This window comes from Thalia democratica, unplaced genomic scaffold (genome assembly GCF_965202585.1).
Source record: "Thalia democratica unplaced genomic scaffold, ktThaDemo2.hap1.1 HAP1_SCAFFOLD_1152, whole genome shotgun sequence".
NCBI classification, from domain to species: domain Eukaryota; kingdom Metazoa; phylum Chordata; class Thaliacea; order Salpida; family Salpidae; genus Thalia; species Thalia democratica.
Genome location: NW_028140060.1, coordinates 1,526 through 24,142, shown reverse-complemented (window position 1 = coordinate 24,142; position 22,617 = coordinate 1,526). Strand labels below are relative to the sequence as shown.

Sequence of the window (22,617 nt, the reverse complement as noted above, 5' to 3'; positions counted from 1 at the left end):
AACATATTATTTCTACCAAAATAAGTCATACTTCAACTGGGTTGTTAATGGATGCCTCATTATCTTTTCCATTAACAACCCAGTTGAAGTGTGTTGATTCGTTGACACACAGAAACATATGTTGGTAGCTTAAGTATAGCTATTTTAAATCAAAATAAAGATACAAGTAGTTTTAATATATGTTATTTCGGTTATAATTTTTTTTTAATCAAACAAGTTTTTCTTGTAAAATATAAAACGTGTTAGTATTTGACAATAAATAAAATAACTTGTTTAAAACTTGTTTTATACTTCAGATTAAATACAGAGCATATTGATTTTACATGTTTTGAACTTAAATTCTATATTTGTACTTTTACATTGGTTTCAAATTTAAATGTGCAGTGCATAAACGAGTTTTTTTATTTGTTATACAAAAAATACAGGTATTTATTTTTTAATGGTATTAAAACTGTTTCGATTGCAACACCTTAAATGTTTTCTTTTGATAGTTAATCAGATTTTTTTTTTTAGGCTAGATTTTTTTTTAAATTATTAGTAGATAATCTTAAAACAAATCAGATTGCTATAAAAAATAATATACTGAATATAAGATTAGATATTAATTCAATTTAGACAACTCTAATTCTTATAAAAACTTTTAGTTGGCTAGATTTCTGAAAATTAATTGAATTTAGAAGTATGTATGTTATTAGTTTATTGAACAAAACAAAAAAAAAATCGCTCAAAATTTTTTTAGTTCAATGACCTGGATACGCAAAAAGACCTCTCGGTCATCGAGTTGCATACCCAAACTTAATTAAAGTTGTATTGAGCCAAAAATGAAAAAGAAGTATATAATGCTGATGTAGGTGTAACTAATATAATAAAAAAACTTCTAAAAGTATAAAGTTCATAACTACTAAAACTAGACCTATGTTAATAACTTTTAGAACTTCTTTTAGTAATATCCTAAAAAGTAGTTTAAACTAGAAAAAATAAAAAAAAAGTTTTTTAGATTAAATTGGAAAGATTATGAAGGTAATTTAGAACTTTAAGAAAAACATTTATTAATATATAGAAATCAACAATGACTAGAAAAAATATAATTTGTGAGTGTTTTAGAAGAATCTAAATTTTCAGTTACTTAGTTGTCGTGCACTCTGAATATAAGTATAAATAAACGAACAAAGTTAAAACGTCAGACCCAATAAAACTAATTATGAAATAAGCGTTGCTACTTTTATGTATGTAGTACCTTAATTTTTGTACATGGTAATTGTAATTTAACATTAAGAAGTGTTTTAAAATTTAATTTTACAAACAGATTAGTAAAACAAAAACACGTTTAATTGAGTTACATGCTGGTTTACATATTACAAGTTGCAACATCAAAGTCCAACAAAATAAATTATATGTTTTGATGATTTTTTGGGGATTAATCCTCGCTTCAATAATCTTATTCTGTTTTAAAGAAGTTGAGATCTGCTTTTTGAAAAAAAAAAATAGGAAGTTTATATACATGTAATAAAAAATTTAGGCGTTTATGAACACTAATATGAGTTTATTGATCAAAAACAAAAAATTGCTTAAATTTTTTTTTATTTAAGAACATGGATACACAAATAGACCTCTCGGTCATCGAGTACCCAGTTTAATCAAAATTGTGATGAGCTTAAAAATAAAATAAAAACTAGAGTAACCTCTCGCTTATTTACGCACACTGTGTCCACAGAAAAAGTGCGTAAAGATGCGAAAGATCGTAAAGAAACGAGAGGTACAAAATATACTTACTATAATGGCTGTTTTTTGATATTGCTTCTAGTTAAAAGCAGACTGGGAATTTTCCCACAATTAACAATTTGTTTACTTTATTTATAAATATAAAAACAAAAGATAAAACTATACATATACTAAAAAATTGGATAAAAATATATTAAAAATAATAAGTAGATTTTATCTCTATCTATATTTAAATGTCACTTATTTGATACTTAACATTCATATTCTATTCTACTTAGCAAATTCTATTAATAATCAAGGATTTAGTTACAATTAAAAAATGGTGTGGTGTCTATATTAAAATTTGTGTTGCTTTATTCATATATAGGGCAAGAGTGCTGTATTTTTTTTTGTGTTTTTAACTCTCATAATTTAATTATGTTTTCATTATTTAACACAGTCATACTTCTTTCAGATTTTTTATTTAATCTTTTATTGTTAACATAATTAATCTAAATGTTTATCAATTAGTCAAGAAACATAAGTTTACTAAGTCTAAAGATATAGAGAGGTGAGATAGCATTTAACAACATATTCTAAATTAAAAATATACAAAAAACCTAACTTGTGCAATACTAAAAAATACTAAAATTTTTATTTTTTAAACTTTTTAATGCGTAACTAAACAAGAGTGCGTAACGTCACGAGTACATAAAGATGCTAGATGTTACTGTAATGATAAAAAAATTACAGCCAAAGTTTAAACTCTAAAACGAAAAACTTTATGAAAAATGAGATTATTAAAGTTTACAACATTAAATATTTTACTAAGCAAAAACATCCAAAAAAGTAAATAGTTTTTAAATAATAGTATCTAACATTATACACAACTAAAGTATATGTTAAACTCTACGTTAAAAATTAAAATTTTGATCTGAAATATTTTAAAATTTATCATTAATTTTAGCAAATAGTTTAACCTTTATATGACTTTTTTTAATTAAATAAGTAAGTTTTAAGTTTTAAAAAGTATTTTTAAGAATTTTGATTCTACTATCAACTTATTAACTGCACTATTCAAAAAAAAAGCAAGACAAAGCAGTATCCAATATAAATTTTTTTTTTCTTAAACTAAATAAAAAGTATAAAACATATAAATCTTTTTAATTGAAACTATTAGTTTATACAAATTTTAATAAATATCTAAATGTAGGAATTTAACTTAACCAAAATATTAAAGTAAAAAATCACAAAAAAACACTTATAATACTAAATTTATTTTTTTGAAAAAATAAAAACTAATAAATAAAATTAAAAACAATAATAATCATAAAATAAGTGAACCTACTACTAGTTTCAAACTTTATTAGTAATTTTAGCTTATGATTCAAATATTTAAAAATTTTTTTCTGGCAAAAATATATATAGAACGAGATAATTTTATTGACACAGACAAAATGTAAACTCTTAAAAGATTTTCTTTTTAATTATACACTAACAAACTACAAACAGAAAAAAAAAACCTATTCTTACTTATTAATACGATATCAAAGAAAGAATACAAAGTGCATACATACAGTATTATTTTATCAATTAGAAAAAAAAAATTCACAGAAATAAGAAAACCATAACTATAAATGCCAATAGCATATATATTTGACATAGCAAAAAGTTCGGATAGCTTCTTCTGTCAAGCTTGCAAGCAAAACCTTGTGAGTTTAAAAGAAAGAGCTTATTTTTATACATCAACTAAATCAACGGTGTCTTAAGTTATTTAATCTATAGAACTTGAAAAATTATTTTTTTATCCTTTCTATACTTTCATATTCACGTAATTTAGATTATGATAATATTAACCTTTAAATAACGCACAGCTTAAACTATATCATAAACTTTATAAACTAAAATATTAAAAATAAAAATTAATTTTTTATAGCTAAGCAAAACGAATAACATACAATTTTTCATAAAATTTTATTGAAAATGTAAAAAAGCTTATTGAAAAAGCATTTAAATCAGCAAGGTTAAAATAGCAAGCAAAAGAAACATATATTGGAATTATTCAGTAATGTACTATTTAATTTGAAGAATTAATAATTGTTTACTTTTATGGGATCGCTTTAAAAAAACAAATCACGATCAATCAAAAGTTAGGTTTTATGTAAAATGTTGTAATCTGTACAGATTGAGTTTAAACTACTAACAATAATAAGTGATTTAAATTTTTTTAGATATAATCTGAATGACCTTTGTACAACATTTAATGTATGTATAAGTTAGCACTATGCATGTTTATAATAGCAGCTATAGAATTTATAATTTTTTAAATTTAATTTAAATTAAAAGAGTAATATATTTTAATAAACAATCATTTAAGCAAAGGTTGATAATTTTTTAATATGGAGTATTCTCAAGTTGCCTCAAAACAACAGTTCAGTTAGAAACTAAATGTATTATTAAAATACCTGAAATACTTGTTGTATATTTAACTTTTTGATTTTTAGTGAACTAAAAGTAGCTCTTAATGTATAAACTTAAAATAGTTACTACTACCAACAATCAATTATAGTATATTTAGTTTTATATCTGAAGTATTTATGTTTCTATTTATAATAAATATTTATAATAAAGTTTGGTGCATTTATTTCTCAAAACAACTCATTAAAGTTTACACTTAGACGTTTCTTTACTCTTAACCATTTATTAATACTTTGATAAGCATGGAAAACGTTTAGTCATATACGGCTGTTGCAGTAAAAATTTATATATTAAATAAAACGAAAAAACAAAAAAAAAGTTATTACTGTTATTCTGAATGAAAACTTTTTGACGAAGTTAGAAATGGACTCAGAGTAAAGTACTGGTTTACTGCAATGAGGTTTAATCAATCACAAATTTGTTAATAACTTTTACTAGAAAAAGTGTTTTGTGGCTAGTAGAATTGATTTCGAACTTAAACGCAATAAAAAGCTCCATGATTAATTACTTTTCATTTAATAGTTAATAGTGATGTTAAATAGTACAAACAGGTTTAGCTAAATTTTCAATCACTAAAATTTATTAACAATTTATTGACAACTATTAAGAATTTTGTATTATCTTACAATAAAAGTTGACATTATTACAATTTATGTTTGTTAGTTTAAAACTACTGTAATTACTTATACAAATTTGCAAAACTAGTATTTTTTTCCAATTTAAAGAAAAATATCACTGTTTGTAAACAAACAGTGCAATATTTTTAAATTAAGCATGTAAGTTTTTATGAAATTAATTATTGTTTTGTCTCTGTCGTTTTTTGTAAGTAAATAAATTGTGTTTAACAACAAAATGTTACTATATGTTCATTGATTTAGCACTGTTATATAAGTATTACAAGTCAGGGTCTAAATAATCAGAAAAAGTCTCCCGTGGGCTCAGTTATTTGAAATGATTGTAGTGATTAAAATAAAATAACAGATTGAAACCTAAAATTTGAATAAATAATCAATAGTATAGCACTAACAATTGGTTACCATTAAATTAAGAACCTAGTTGCATGTTTTTTGCCGGATTTTTTTAAATTTTACAATAATATAATATTAGCTAAAGGTAGATCGCGGACCGCAGATTGCCTACCTATGATCTATAACAGTTTTATACTAAAATATTACTTTAAAACGTTATTGTTATGTTACTATAACACCTGTTACTATAATTTTTTAAGCGATATTCAAATTATTCAAAAAACTTGTAAAAATTGATTCACAAAACTTTTTGTAAACTGTAAATACTTTGTTTTCATACAAACTTTATAAAGTTATACATAGTCAGATTAAATGATAAAAATGACGTGTTAAAGTGTATTTGTCGATGTAAAAAAACAGTTTGAGAAATTCTAATTTAGAAGCATTTTAAAATTAAAAAATAATTTAGCGAAAATTTTAAAAACTATTAAATACCAAGCTGCAAAATACTGCATTTCCTTTTATTTATACTAGGATAAGTTTCAGCAATGAAGTGTAAAACAAGACAGATGAGATAACTAAGTCACGTATTTATTTAGTACTTATGCACAAACTTTTAAAAGGTTTAGAAGTTATATATCTATAGAAATGTATACCTTCGTTAATGCATGCATGTATTTAGGGTCAAAAAAAAAACTAACAGAATAAAAAAAAGTCTGTATAAGTATTTAACATTTTTCAATTTGATAAAACTTTTAAATTCCTGTTCTTAAAGTTAAAAAATATTGTTTACGTAAAAATAATAAATCATCGTTTAAAGTTTTAGGAAATTTCAAAAGGAAAAAGCTCAATAAATGCTAATTACAAATATTTACAATTTTTTTAACATACATACTATGCCCGTCTTTTATGCTCAATTAGTCAAAGTCTGCAATGTGTTTAATTAATTTACTTATGCCTGCAATACCTTAATTAATTTGCAGCTTACTTTGTGCAACTAACCTATATTTAATTTATGATCAAGAATGTGCTATTGGTTTTTATAATGAAAGAAGTTAGATAAAGAAAAGTAGAATATAACATAACTATTGCTAGAACCTTTTTAAGTACAAACATTTTTCAAGCAGTTGTTTTTAAGCTAACAAAATATTTTTCTAGTTTTACTTGTTATATTAAAGTTATTTAAATGTAATTTTATAATCTATGTGAATTTTTTTGTTCTTTACTTATGCTAACTTGCTAGTCATTAAGTACTTCAAACTTTGTAGACTATTAAACGTCAAACTTTCATGATGTTAAGAAAAAATAATATTATAATAAGTTTTATTAAAAGAAGAATAATGTAACCTAGTTTAAACAGCTTCATTTTAGTTACTACTAGTTTACGAAGTAGCCTGATTTAGAATTGTTTAAAAATTTTAAATACTTACGTCAATCTTTGTTAAGGAATTTCAAGTTTATAATTTAAAAGATGTTCAACACTAACTTTAAATATGCAATATTTAATTGATTTTCTCTTGTGTACACAAATAATCAAGTAAATACTTTAAAATACAAATGTTTATATTATCATGCTTTAATTTAGTTTACTAGAATTTATTTTTAAGAACCTCTTAAGAAACAGTAAAAACAGTTGCTATAGTTGAAATTTAGTTGTCTGAAATTTAAAGTACTTTCATTAGTCATCAAAATTGGCTTGTGAAGTGAATTAATTTCTATGCACACTAATGTACACAAGTGCACACTTTAAAAAAAAAACACTCCAAAATGTTAAGGTTAAGAAGAGAACTAACGTGATTAATTAAGTATGTTCATAGCAATTTAAGTTTTACAATATACGAATTGCATTACTTTTGTAACGTTTTAAAAAAGCTAATATTTATTAAAAAGTTCTCAAAAGTTGTATTTACTATTTTTAAATTGTGCGTGAAATTAGTACGCGAAAAATTGATAAAATCAACTTATAAAAGCTTGGAACTAAAACAAAGTTTAGACTTACGTAACAAAGCAGTTTTTAAGACTGTAAAATTTTGAAAAAAAGGTATAAGAAAGTAAAGTTTTAAAATATTGGCAAATAAAAACCCACATAATACACAAAAATAACTAAATTAACTCCAATTAGATATCATTTTAAATCTAAAAAATGTCTGCTTAAATAAACTAAAAACACACTTAACACTTAAAATAATTTTAAAGTATATACAATTTTTAAGGCTTAAAAAACGTAAGTAGATTAATGATTGAAACTAAATACATTGTAAAACTTGTCGTTGTGTAACAAATAAGAACCATTAAATCATATAACTGAAATTTACTTGTGATTAATTCAAAAAACTTGGTACATACTTTAAGGTTTTTAAAAATTGTTTGAAAAGATATTTAAATTCATAAACAGGTTATTGTTTTTGCTTTAGCCTTAAAAAAAAACTATAAACGTGATGTTTAAATAGGTAAGAATAATATAAATAGCTTAACATGAAAATTAATGAAATTTAATTGTAAATTTTAAAACTAGTTCCACCTGTAAATGTTATTATTCATACAAAGTTTAACGATTTATTGATATCAAACATGATAACAATGCTTTATATCAAAGTGATATTTTGTTTTCTTAACTACTTTGAAAAAAATACTTTTAATTTATTGGTAAAACTATTTTATTGATTAGTACAAAATATAAAACTTTTTCAAAAATATTTGTTAGTTGGTAAATTTTAACATATATTAAAAAGTATATAATTAAAGCATAAGCACGTGTAAGACATTATAACTTACTTTGTAAATAGTTGATATTTTTGCTACAATAGGTAGCTATACTATATTAGATTATAGAATAATTTTGTTACAAAGACTCATGTATAGAGAGCAATTGCTCTTAAAGTTTTTATTAGTTGATAATAAAAACGTACGTTTACAGTTAAAAGTACACTATACCTATTATTTACTCATTAAGAAACATAAAGAACACTAATTTTATGACAAACATTTTATGTAAATAGTTTTTATCATAAATAAATCCCCCACTACTTGTCTAAAGCTTATAAATTGAAAGTATTAAGTTTATTAAAAATATCAAGTATACACCTACAGTAAATTAATTTTAGTATTTACAAAGTTGAGCGCTATTTATTTTTTCTTTAGCAGCACATATTCGTATTATTTGAAGCACTGAAATGTTTTCAAAAAAAATTAAACGTACAATCTCCCTAATTTTATGCTTTGTTAGTCAATGACCATATTTTTTTGTGAAAGATCTGCAAAAAAAAGACGGTAATTTTTATTTAACAGCTTAAACTTGATTATTTAGAATTTTCTCGCAATGTTTATAATAAATGTTTTTTTTATTGTAACGCAAGTGGTTTGTTTAATTTAGCTTATATTTTTGTAGTATTGCTAGTATCCAATTTTTGGTAATTAACTTATACAACAACGGCTTAAAAATATTAAATTTTAAGCTTTTTTTTAACTTGATAACCTAGTATTGCCAACATTTTGTATTTTTTAGTGTAAAATGAAATGTTATGAGTTATATTTTAATAAAGCTTAAATTGTGTTTTTTAACAATAGTCTTTCAAAACTTTATTTGTAAAACATGCCTGCCGTCATCCAAAGAGTTTTAAATACTTTCAATAAGAAATTTATAATTTTTACTACTACAGAACATAAGCTACACATACTTACTACAACATGATTCAAAACCTATTACAATACTTATTTTTTACGTGTAGTGTAATTAACTTACTTATTTTATTGTATAATATTTGTTTAGAGACCACACTTAAGCATCAAAGCCCAAAAATCTTATCTAAATTGTTTACAGTCAGCTTTGAGTTTGTTCTTATGTAAATTAATTTATTAAAACTGTATCAAAATATTCATATAAAGAATTACAATGGTTTCGTAAGTATTCAAAAATATGCAATACACATTAAATTATATAAGGTTTGTTAATACTAATGTTTAAACTTTTTCAAATTGTCCGTGAAGCCTTAAAGATAAAAATTAAACGTGATTGATAAAATATAATGAGTTTTTAAGCCTATTATCACTGAGGAGTAGTTAAAGTTAAAAACTACATCATTATTTAAATACATTGCAAAATGTGTAAAAGGTATTAAACAGTTAAAGTTAAAAAGTTAGAAGCTGTTGTCTTTTTTTTTTAAATAGCGAACATTTCTTAAATGAAGTTAAATAAGAATGTTTACTATTCTAATTTATTTATTATATGTTTACCTGCAAACTAAGATAAAAGCAGTTTAAAAAAAATTAAAACGAACTATTAGCAAAGTCTAACTATAAAAAAGTTATGCAGAAATAAAAACTTAGACAGGCGTTGAAAACTACTATACATCAAAAAATAACTAGTAAAGAATTCAAGAGCTTACTAAATTATTAAATACTTTCAATTAAACTATCTCAAAAATTTATTTTATATTTAAAGCAGTTTAAGATTTATTACAGATACCTTAGTTTTGCATATAATGTAAAGCTTAAAAGTTTTTTTGATTAACAAACTTAGTTTAAGAAAACAGAGCTTTTATAGTTTCTGCTCTAATTAAAAAACTACTTACTAGTGAGATTTTATCGAAGTTTTTTTTTTTAAGCATCGTTTTAAAGAAAAAGTCAGAGTATGTAATTGTACTCGCTATTTTTCGAAAACTAAGTTTTACTAATAAACAGAATTTTCCACTATTGTTTCACTTTTTAGCTCAAAAAAGTTATTCTTATCTATTTTTGTAGTCCGTAAAACTATTTATTTTAAAGTTCTTTGGTACGAAACTTTAATAGTACAAAAATAGTAAATTTTAAATCATTAAAAAATCTAAGTATTTAAGCATGGAGTAAGCTTAATAAATTTATTAAACTTTTTAAATACAGCTGTTCAATAGTATACTAAAATGTTTTTTGTGTTATACTAAAACTTTGAGGTTGTTGCCTAGTAACCGCAACCTGCAAACAGCAAACAAACTTTATGCAAAAAAATAAAACGTGTTATTAAAAAACCATATAAATACTAAGTAGTTTAAAACCTGCTTAATGTTTGTAGTTAAACAGATTAAATTCAAAATAAATTGATTTTGTATGTTTTTTATTTTTTAGTTCGTTTGTATTACTTCCAGTTTAAATGCACAAAAACCATATGGCATGTTTTTTCTATTTGTTTTCAAACAAAGTAAAAGTTATTTTGTGGAATTATCTACAGTTTATCAATAGATTAATTTTTGTAACATTTTTTTAATCTTTTCATTCATTTGTTTTCTTTATCTGTTGTTTGTTCTCTTTATTTTCGATAAAACAAAAATTATTTTAAAACGGAAGCTTTAGTATAAAGCTTTACAAGAGCAGCTTAGTTTGAAAACACTTAATTATAAAATTATTTACATTTCAACTTGTTTAAAACTTCGAAGTTCTACAGTAAAAGTAAGTTTCAATCAGCACTCTACTACTTTTTATTATTTTTATAGTGATAATTTTTTAAAAAACAAACTTTTAAACTTAAAGTTTATTAAGGATGTTTGAAACATTATAACAAAGCTTAATTTACATAAGATTTAAGACAGTAAACATAAAAAAAAATAAGTTATCGAGTACTTTCTACGTTTTTAGATTTTTGAAACAATTTCGAATTAACTTTTAAATAATAATGTTAGACTTTTAAAGTATTAGATTTTGAGGCAAAAGACCAAAATTAATTACAAAGACTACTTAGATGATTAGGTGTGGTTATCAAAAGATAGTTTAATTAAAGTTGTTTAGTAAAATATAAGTCTTGTAAATAAATTTTAAGATTAAAAATGCATTTTTATTTAAAACTATCTTAATGTCGGGTTTATAAAATACTTCTTGTAATAGTTATAGTTTAATTGCTTACAAGTGTTGGTTTCAACAGAAAAAACTGCAATTTTATTTAATATCATACTTAATATATTAACAGTCTTTTTTAGTTTTGGTCAATATTGCTCGACAAGTTAGATTGGAGCTAAATATTTATTTTGATTGTATAATAAAAAACAATTTTATACAGCTGTTTCATATATGAGATATGTTTCTTATCTCATATAATCCTCAGTAAAGCTTTAGTTTATGAAACATGTTTTGCAGAAATTTAGAATTTAAAAATTTTATAAATATCATGACAATAATGTAATAATGAAAGTTTTTGTGTCATGTATAATATATTTACATATTTTAAAACAAAACTGTTTTTCTGTTTACAAAACAAGTATTAAGTAGTTTTACTGATTTGATTAACTTCATAATTTTCCCATTTGTATTAAACACATTTGTTAAAAATTTATTTTTATTTGTTTTTACGTAGTAAATACTAAACTAAAACAGTATAAAGTAAATAAAACTATGAAAGTTTTCTAGCACACTTTTTGCTAACTATGACTAACAAAACTTAATTCTTTTTAAGTTAAATTTTTTCATATAAGTTCAATTGTTTTTAATACTTAAATTTATTAAGATGAAGAATAAAGACAGCACAACGATTTTAGGAGTTTTTAAAAATGTGTAAAAATTATTTTTTAGTTTTTTTTTCTACCATAGGTATACTATAGAAGAGTTCTATATACGTTTATTACACACAGAGCTAGTTTAAAGCTTTATAGGCATAATTTAAAAAATCATAAACATTTTATTTTTATAAAATAGTTAAAATAAAGTATTAATTTTCTTCTTAAAAACTTTCATGATAAGTGGAAACAATGGGCAGCATAAAAAGCTAAACCTTAATAAAAGATTTATAATATTTTCTTAATCAATATAAATTTTGTCATTAGTGTTTTAAAAAAATATTTTGTTCTTTAAAATTAAGTAACATAAACTTTTCTTTTGTAGTTATATAAGCTATTATTTAACTATAAAACTATTGAAAAAAGAGCTCAATTGGTTTTAATTTGTTTAGAACATTTTATTCATTAAATACTTTTAATTTAATACTCTTGAACTTTTAAAAACTCCTGCTTCAAAATACTATGCTAATGAAATTTTTTTTTAATAATACGGATTTAGAAAGCTTTTCAACAAGCTTTTCTTTCATAACTTTAACAAAGAACAGGAAATTTCTTTCCGTCTTGAAAAAGCAAGATTCAGTATTTTTAGTTCAGAAGAATGGCTTATTTTTTCTTGATTTATTGTAAAACCAGACATAATCCAAATGGAGCATCAGTTACAAAACAAACTCGAAAAATGCACTTAAAATAAATAGATAATAAAAATTACGTACTAGGAAAATACAGGTTTAAACTAAAAACTAATCATTATCCTTTAAAACAAAACATGACAATTATATTACAAAAATAATACGAAAAAAAAATAGTTTTTTAATTTTTAATAATACTGATCAAAAAAACTTTTAACTTGAGAATGAAAATCTTACCGATACTTAATCTTGTCTTTCTTGATTTTTACACGGAACAGCTATTTTATCAATTTACGCCTTGGAACTGCAACAATTTTATTCCAAAAGAGTTATTTGTTATTTCTTAAACCGGTTTTCACCCAAAGGGAATATCAATTACAAACCGAAATATGTATTCAAAATAAATAAAAGCTATTAGGAAAATACTAATTTAAAGTAAAAAAATATTATCCTACAAAATAAAACAAAACATGAAAATACAATTATGATACAAAAAAAAATACAAACAATTTGAAAAATGTTTTATTTTGAATCATCCTCAGTCTTCTTCTTTTTCACTTTCATGGAGAGCGGAATCAGCGAGCACAGTGCGAAGCTCAAGCCCAGGAATCCAGCCGCCACGAAGAACGCGCTGTCGTACGACCTTGTGACGTCATAGAGCGCCCCGGCCACCACCGGCCCCGTCACCATGCCGACGGCCAGCATGACGTTGACGTAGCTCCACGCGTAGAAGCCGACGTAGCTGCCGAAGAACTGCATGGTGGCGGCGAAGATCAGAGAGTTCAGCAGGCCGATCACCAGGCCGACGACGCAAGAGTAGACGTAGACCGTGGCGAGGTTCTTGCCGAGGGGAGTCACCGCCGCCATGACGCAGCCAATCAGCGAGCAGAACGAGTACGCGTACGCCATGCTGAAGGGGAGCTTGTCGGCTACTAGTGCGGTGACGATTCTTCCGATCAACTCGCTCACCCCGTAGACGGTGAGTGGCCACGCGGTGTCGCTTTTCTTGACAACCAATTCCACCTGCTGGTACTCGACGAGGAAGATGAGGGGGAAGAGGAAGGCGACCGACCACGACAAGGTGGCTAGCATCCACAGCCAGAACGTGGGGTTCGAAAACATCCGGGTGTCAATTGCTTTGCGGCGGGAAAATTGTGCTTTAATCTTGCGCATGGCAATTGTTACGCGGCTGCAATTGTGGCCTTGACGAGTTTTCCTTACCGAGTTGGCGGCTTTCGCTCGTGCTCGCGTCGTTTTTGTCAACAATTGGTTTTAGATGGTTATCAGACAGTTTGTTTTCTTTAACTTGCGCGTTGTCGTTTTCTATCGAAGGCTTTTCCACTGAAGATTTATTTCCACCTTTCCGCTCAACTTCAGCTTCAACTTCGACTTTGGACGACATTTTTATATTTGGTAGCATGAGGGCGCAGGTCAGGTTTGTGACAAACACGATCGCGCCGAATATCCTCCACAGGTTCCTCCACCCCACTCTCATCGCGACCCACGACGCCAGCGGGTTCATCGTCAGCACCCCAGCCGAAACCCCGAACGAGGCGAACACCGAGCCGAACGCCAGGTGATTTCCCTCCAAAAAGTCCCCGATCAGGTTCATGTAGGTATTGTACAGAAAGTTGCACGCCACCCGTAGCCGAAGCTGTAGGTGAAGAACAGTAAGTAGGCTCTGTTGACGAAAGAAGAGGCGTACAGGCTGATCAGGGCCTGAAAAACCCCCAAATCAGGACCTTCTTCGGCCCAAAGCGTAGAGCGCCGTGCTGACGGGGCAAGTCCCCACGGTGAAACCGAACGCCAGCGAGCCGATCCAGCTGGAGACCAGGGACGTCGTGTTGAACTCGTTCTCGATGCTGCCCACCACAACGCCGTAGCTGGCAAGTGTTCCCGCGTAGGGGGTTATCGAGCAAAAAGCCCCCGTTACGAGAAGCCATTCCTTCCGGCTCAGCGAGATTGAGCTCGTTTTCGAGTTGGTTTCTTCGGAGCTCATTTTTATTGAACTTTTGTAAAGTTACAAATTTTTTTAAATCAAATTAAACTAGCTTGTATCTTTTTATGACGTCGTTTTAGAAAATAAAATTTGACGTTTTTTTTCAAATAAACTTTGAGCTAGGATTCATAAGAAGCGTTGTGAAAACGATTGATTAAAAACCACAAATAAAAAAACTGATTAAAACTTATATTTTAATTCGTCAAGATAATATTCATTGATAAATATTTAAAAGTAAATCTTTATTTCGGCTTTTTTAGGCTGTTATGAATCGTTGCAAAAAACTTCAGGCAGATTAACTTTTTCGAATTTGAATGAAAATGCTTAGTAATGGAAAAAGTCTTTAAAGTTATATCTAAATCATTTACAAATAAAACCGAATGAGCTTAATTCGAAGAAGTGTAAAACCTAATTAATAAGACGAAGAAAAAACCACATTAAATGAATTTCTTATAATAAATCAGTTTAAAAATTTTAGTCTGTCTACGCTTTTATGTATTTTTACTAAAATTCTGAAACTATTTCGTTTTTATAACTATGTGTTGTTTATAAGCTGTATTCTAACTGTTTAAAATGAAAGGTAAAAAATGAAATATTAAATAGTTATTGCTAGAAAGTTTTCTCAAACGAAAATACATAATTCATTAAATAAATGCAATGATGTTTCATAAAAGCTTTTTATGAATAACAGTTTTTTTTAGATTAATAACAAACCTTTTAGGAAAGTTTTTTTTTTAATTACAAATATTATCGGGCTGGTTTTAAAAGTCTATAGTCACTTCTAGTAACTGAAAAATTATACGAAAAGTTTTACGATATGTATGTAGCATTCAATGTTTTTCATATTTGATTAAAAAAAAACTTTAAAAGTATTTGTAATCTTTTTAAAGTGTTACTTTTACGTTCCATTTTGAACTTTTGCTTAAAATATTGCTAACCATAAAAGCTTTAGAATTAAAGTTTCCAGCAAACTTTTCGATATCTCATATATAGGAAATTAATAAAATTCCGCCAAGCTCAAGTACAGGATTAAAAGCACAAAACTTAGTAAACACGGCAGCTATAGTGCTGAAACCGCCAAATTTTAATTATATGGTGCTTAAGAAAATATTTGGAATTCCATTCTGGGCAAACACAATGAAGAAAACTTTCGCTTGCAACAAGTACTTTTTGTGTTACAAAAGCCTGCTATTAATAGATTTGGGAGTTTAACTTTCGACGATTACAGCCGTGTGCTAAAACAGACGTTTCAGTAATTGTAAAATGATTGAAACACAGGGCTTGCTTGGAAAGGGTTTTCTCAATCAGGAATAATTAAGTTTTTGTCAGCAACAAAGGTTTTTTTGTTTCAGTTGCTTTGTTTGAAGAAGCTTTCCGCTACTTTATTTTGCATTTACGTACTTTTATTTTTACATATTTCGGTAATTAAAAACTTGCAACTGTGTTAGTTTCAATTCATTTTAGTTTTTAATTGATATTTATAAGCTAGTATAAGTAATAACCAAAGTAACTTTGACTTTTTATGGCTTTGAAAACTAAATACTATTTTTTTTATACTTATTGTACACTTTAATTAACATTCAAAATCCTTAATTTTGTTTAGTGCTATTAGCAATTTATTGTTAAACCGTAAAAGACTTATAGAAATAGCTTTTAATGTGTTTTACTTATAAAATTATTACCATAACTTTTTTAAAAACATCAAAAGAATTAAAAAACATATTTTTATTACAAATAACCATATTTTGAATGAAAACTTTGTATTTAAACTGCTTAATATGACTTCTATTGACAGTTAAATTAAATTACTATTTTTTTTCGTAGTTAAGTTATGAAATTTATTCAATACACGGAAGCTTATTTTGTATAATCTTAAAATTCGTGATAGTAAACTGAAAATTTTTAAAGCATTTTAATATTAGTTATTCTGAATGCACAAAGTTATATGCTTAAACTTTTATAATACATGTATTAAAATAAAATTCAAACTTATTTGTATATGGTTGACAAAAATTTAGTGGTATGAAAATCTTTTCACATATAAATAAAACACGTCATTATGTTAAGTTACATCATGTCAACAAGTATTTCATTCATCTAAGAAAAGTTCGGATGATATACGTTGCTAAAAATAGTGAAGTTACAAGCTCTCATTGTTTGTTTTCATTTTAAAAAAATTTCGAATTCAATGTTTATTGAAAAATATTTACTTCACATTTCGTGAATGCCCGCTTATCTTCGAAAATATTATTTTTTATCAAGTTCCATTTGGTTTAACTTATTTAGAAATAGTAAAAAAACAAGATTAAGACATAGGAGTTTCTATCTGACGTATGTGCAAAAAAGAGAAACAGCAAAAGAAAAAGTTTTGGGTTTCAATAAAGAAGCCGAGTTTTGCGCTAAGCACTACAGGCCACAACCAACAGCCAAGTGGTAGCAGCTATTAAGAGAAAGTTTGAGGTGAAATGAATTATTAAGCATTTAGATCTGAACGATAAGGATTAAGATTTTTCATGGACCAAATTGTTTATTTTTAATGGGAAGCTAGCGTATAAAGGTCCTGATTTCTTGAGTAGATAAAATTAAAGAAATGGTCGAAGTTGAACTTTTTATAGATTTTTATGTGAATTACTTGATTTTGAAAGTGTAAGAAGACTATAAGAAAAAATAAATTATAACTTTTAATTTTATGAAAGCATCTTAGTTATTATTTATTGTTGATATAAGTCTATTTTTGCATTTATGGTTCTTAAAGTTTTTGTTTATTATTATAGTTCAAGTTTCAAAGCCTTGAGTAGAAAACTTTATAGTTTTATACAACTTAAATTTTAAATCATATTTTAAATCGATATTTGATAGTCTGTAACTATAAAGCTAGTTTTCAAACTAATTTATACAAACTATCAAAGTAATTACAGTAACCTTAAGTTTTAACTATTTTAAATTGGATTTTGGTTACTGGTAAACAAAGCTATATGTAAACTAGTTTTAGTCAATAGTTTAACGTTTGCCAACATAAACAACAAATATAGTCGAAAATGTATTACCAAAAACTAATGGTAAAGTAAACATTAGTGTTTAATTAAATATTGACAGCCAAAAAATATTTTTTTTTAATTTTTATGACTTAGTGGTGCAAATTTGCATTATTATTTTACTATAAGTTACTAAAAATGCTTGAAATAAGTTTATCTATTCACTATAGTACATTTATACTATTTCATCAGACTTAAAAAAAAAGCACAAAAATGTATGTTTTTATAAAATTCTAAAACGCGCTTTACTAATTTTAACAGTATTTAATAATTTCACAGAAACTTTATTTTAAACGTTAAACAAGATCAACGCCTACCAAACACTAAACAAATAACAAGTTAACGCTAAAACAAAACAAAAAAAGATGAAGCAAGCAATAAGAAGCATTTTAGTGATTATGACGTTGTTTGTGTATTGTCACGCATGGATAGACATGAGCAACCCTTTGTTTGTGATGACCAACCCGGATGAGAAGGACTACTTGGCGGTTCGTTGGAATATTAATTTTATTCTTTAAGACAAAAAAAAAATTCACGCTTTTTCTTTTGAAAATCGTCATATCGAAAGTGATGAATACTTTTTTTGTGCGGCAGCCAGAAATGATAGGACAAATCGGTTCGAACGCAACAAAAGATTTCTTTGTGAACTTGTAGCGAAGTTAAATGAAACTTTTTTCGTTGTAATCTTCTATAAATAAACTCGGAAAAGTGTTTGCGTACAACTGAATTATACAATTATTGCGGATTTCGACATTCTGATACGTCTTATCACTGAATACTACTTATGTGCCTTTTTTTTAATGGTTTTTACCAATTTAAAATGTTTTAAATATTTATCTAAGTATTTTTTTATAGAAAATGTTAACTTGTCTAAGTAATCTACAGTTTACGATTTTGAACAGTTTAAATAGTTTGCTAAACTATCATGATAAAATATACTTTTAAAGTTTATATGTCATGATAACTTATGACGCTTAAACATTTTTACATATAAACTATATAAGTTTAATTTTGATAATAAATGAGAAAATAAACTTATCTAAACCATAATTACATGCTAATTAATTACATAAAACTATAATTTGTTAAAAAAAGAATTATTATCTTTTAATGAAATAGTTTTCTTATGTAACAACCAAAAAAATTTATGAAAATATTGTTCTATATTTCTTATTTCATTTAATTAAACTTTACAATTTAAGACTTTAAAGGCTAGTAATTTAATTAACTTACTTAACGCTTTATGTGATAGTTTTGTATTAAAATTCAAAATAATTTCTTTGCATTTATGGAAAACTTCAAAAGTAATTAATGCACTTACCAAGCTCATTTATTAATTAAGCAAACATGTTATCTTTGATGGGAACTAATTGCGACTGTGACGCAAATAAAAAAAAATTTAAAGTTCATTCTCAAAACAAAACTAATCATGTGCGTCAACTTGGTAATCTCCCGAGGCTTATCTTGCATTAATCAAGTTTAAAACAGTAAATCAACTTGGTATTTCCACACTTGTTTAAAATTTCTACTTTGTTAATTAAAAAATGTTTAAGCCTCTATAGGATTATTTCAGTTCATCACGAGAAACTTTGAATAACAATTTGAGATAACTGTTGGTTGTGTTAGATACAAATTTTTAAATAAGAAACTAAAAAGTAATTCTAACCCTTTAAAATAATTGCAATAAATAAATACTTTGAAATCAGTTTTCTTCGTGAAAATTGTACAAACCTAAACATTATTTTAGTTAAATTATTCTATTACTGATGTCAGTAAAAAAACTTTATAGATAAAATTTGTTGAATCTACGCTAAGTAGACTTTTGTTTTAGAATTAATCTTTTATTTATAGATTAAATCTTTTTAAATAAAAATCTAGTCAGCTTAAACTGAACACACTTAACTTATAAAAATCTTAAAAAATTACAGGACAGCTCAGCGTGTCCGATAGACTGCACGTGTTCCGAGGACGATTTCTTGGAGTGCCCCGGAAACGCGAGACCGGTGCTGGACAGCTGCGGCTGCTGCAAGGTGTGCCCGCTCCAGCAGGGCGACAGTTGCGACCCGAACGTCCACAACATGTGCGACCGCGGCCTCCACTGCGAGTACTACTCGAGAGAGTGCGTCGGTTGGTGCGGCTTCATTCACTTGTTTCAAGTTTTTCTATTAAAAGTATTGTTGTTTTGGTCAAATCTAAAACTAAATTAAAGCTTGAAAAGATAAAATTTATGTACTTAACTAGTCAAAATTAAAAATTAAAAAACCAAATTAAGTTATGTTTTCATGATAAAACTTTTACTGATTCTTTCATACTATATTTAGTTGTATAACATTCTATAATTTGACCGATAATTATATTGACTAAAATTGATAACACTAGACACCAAAAGCTCAACGTCTCTTAGAATTCCAAAATAAATTCTGCAACCTGATTTTTTAATTCTTAAGGCTTTTTTCTTTAAAAAATAAAACTTTTAGTACTTCTGACACACTCTTCTGAGCTTATGTAAAATTAAACTAATTTATAAAATCTGAAAAAAAAAACAAATCTATTGACTTAAGCTCACAAATCTTAAACTAGTCAAAAAGCTAAATCGAAGAGCTTAACTTATCCGTGAATTCCGACTTCAGTTCCATCTGAAACCTGACCTCTTTTTTCAGCCCAAACCTATCGATATCGTGCTTTATAAAACCTAAGGCTGAACTGCTTTATAAAATCTTGAAAAAACCTTTTTACTAAAATTGATAGTTCTAAAACTAGCCAAAAAGCTGAACCAAAAAGCTTAATGTCCCTTAAAAACATCGAAAAAATATTCTGATTCTGACCTCTCTTTTTCACAGCCAAAACCTACCGACCGTGCTTCATCAACGGGGAGGTGAGGCCGCACGGGTACAGCTACAAGGCGTCATGCGACCGGGAAGTGTTCTGCTCCGACGGCCACGTCAGCCAGCGCGACCTGTGCTACCACGCGGAAAACGACCGGGAAAACATGAAGTGCGAAAACGGGGCTTCCCCGGGGTTTGTCGACTTTTTTTAATATTAAAGATTTTTAAATCATTTAATTTGTTTAATTCTATTTTATTTTTCCTAGGGTTTCTTAACCTTATACAAACTGTTTGAATTTTTTTTGTAAATATATCTTAAAAAGATGTCGAAAACTGATAAAGTTGAATTTTTAGCTTTACCAGCCGCAGTCGTTAAATATTTAACCGTTTAAACTCATGACTAACTTTTAATGTAATGTTATTGAAAATTAAACTTTTACCAAGCGTGACAAGACTGATATGATCAGTTATTTTAACTGCTTCGTCGTGATCAAAATGCTTAACAAGGAATTTCATTACTTCATCGTTTTTGTTAATAATTTTCGCTTAAGTTATGTTAAAAGTAAAAATTTATACACATTAAAAGATCTAACAAAAAGTAAATCATGCAGAAAGTATAAGCGCATTGGTGACTGTTGCAACACTGTTATGTGCGAGGACGATGTCAGGCTGAAGAAGGGAAAGTGGCAACGTTACGACACTTTAGCAGGTGACGTGTTGGTTAAACATTTAAATAAAACGAATTTAAGTAACGATTCTATAGTTGGCTCCATATTCAAAGATTACTTTATTAGCTGTTAACATAGATCGTTTAGTTAATGTGTATGTGGTATAAACAAAACAGTTTTTTTTTGTTTGACAGTATTCTAAATTTACAAATATCTGTCCAGAAAAAATTATCATTCTGATCGATAAAAGTTTGTAAAACATCTGTTGAAAAACAAAAACTAAATTTTAAAAAATATCCGAACAAAGTTTTTTTCGCATCAAAAATCACTCACTTTTTCAATTGCCGCTCAAAAAAAAAACCCTCCGGGCTAAATATCTCAACACGCGAAAACAGGCAACTCGGAAAAGCAAACCGCCAAGCTGACTCTGTTCAACAGCAAGTGCGTGGCGCAGTACACTCAGTGGAGCGACTGCTCGCAGCAGTGCGGCGTCGGCTTCAGCGAGAGGATCGACAGCAGGAACAGCAAGTGCAACCTGAGAAAGATCGTCAGGAACTGTCAGGTCCGACCCTGCGACGTGCCCACATCTTACAAGGTGAGATACATTTTTTATGCTATATTTTTTTAATTTATATTTTTAATGGTCGATCTAACCGCAATCTTGAGCGCCTTATCAAGTTTAAGTTTAAAAAAGTTAAAAGTTCGTGAGCTTTTTTTTTAGGTTTTTTATCGAAGGTTTAATTGCTGCTGAGAGCATGACTAATAAGATCAGTGAAAGTGCACAGCTACCTGATCTTGGTTTGATCAATTACCGTGAATTTTTACTATTCCATCATATATGTAAATAGTATTTTAATTTTTGTAAATTAATTTCCGTTCAAAAGGCAATGTAATCTTGTCATGACTTTTTCGACTTATTTTAAATATAATTAAATGATTAAAAACTAAGTAATACTTAATTAACATGTAAATAAATTTATTTGCTAAACTACTTACGGAAGTATCAAACAGATCAAACATAACTTCAAAGCTGTGATTAAGAGCTGTAAAGAAATTTTGTTGTTTAGTTTAAACATGAAGTTTACTTAAATAAAGTATATACCTTGCTTAATCACTTAACTAAACAAATAAAGACTGGGATCTGATCATGAAACGTTTGCTAAAAATAACAAACGAGACAAACAGTTTCAGAAACCAAATTTTTAGAAATTGTGTTTACATATAAAATTATTTACATGTTAATTGAATATTACTTAGATTTTAACCATTCAGAGGTTATTTATATAAACATTTTTATCAAAAGTTTTCACTATTTATCATCATTTATTTATAATATCTGAAGTTAAATTAAGTTCATATAAAATGCTACTGTGTACTTAACTAACCCAGTGTTTTGTATATTGTTTAAACAGATCAATTAAGATAAGGTTTGTAGAACATTTAATCCTGAAAGATTAAGTCCTGTTTCAAACATCATACTTTTTAAAATATTTACTGTTTGGCAACAAAATATTTTTTTCAATTTAATTTATGCTTCAATCTTGTCTGGTATTTTCCAGACTGGAAAATTCTTATAAAAATGTTCTAAATATTTCTTCCAAAAAATTCATCTTTGACACTTACAACGGTTTAGACAGTATGTTCTACTAACCTTTATTCAAATAAAAAAACTTTAATTTAGTTTTCCTACGTGTTTTTTGTTCAATTTAGAAATAAATCATACTGTTAATGATTTTTCAAATAATTATCTTACGCATCTTAAACTTATTAGTCAGTATGTCTTAATCAATCATTAT

The 22,617-nt window shown here is 26.8% G+C and overlaps 2 protein-coding genes across 2 annotated transcripts; one reads left to right on the top strand and one right to left on the bottom strand.

Moving 5' to 3' along the window:
- Positions 1 to 12,816: 12,816 nt before the first annotated feature.
- Positions 12,817 to 13,416, bottom strand: LOC145847905 (putative monocarboxylate transporter 5). The gene has a single exon (XM_082953758.1). It carries the CDS (start codon positions 13,414 to 13,416, stop codon positions 12,817 to 12,819), a length of 600 nt encoding a protein of 199 aa, XP_082809884.1.
- A 4,195-nt stretch (positions 13,417 to 17,611) lies between these two features.
- On the top strand, positions 17,612 to 21,416 carry LOC145847906 (CCN family member 2-like; the record flags this gene model as incomplete). The annotated part of the gene is made up of 5 exons (XM_082953759.1): positions 17,612 to 17,816; positions 19,257 to 19,455; positions 20,169 to 20,346; positions 20,765 to 20,862; positions 21,217 to 21,416. Coding segments are annotated over exons 1-5 (798 nt in total), but the record flags the coding sequence as incomplete, so codon positions are not given.
- Between the last annotated feature and the right edge of the window lie 1,201 nt (positions 21,417 to 22,617).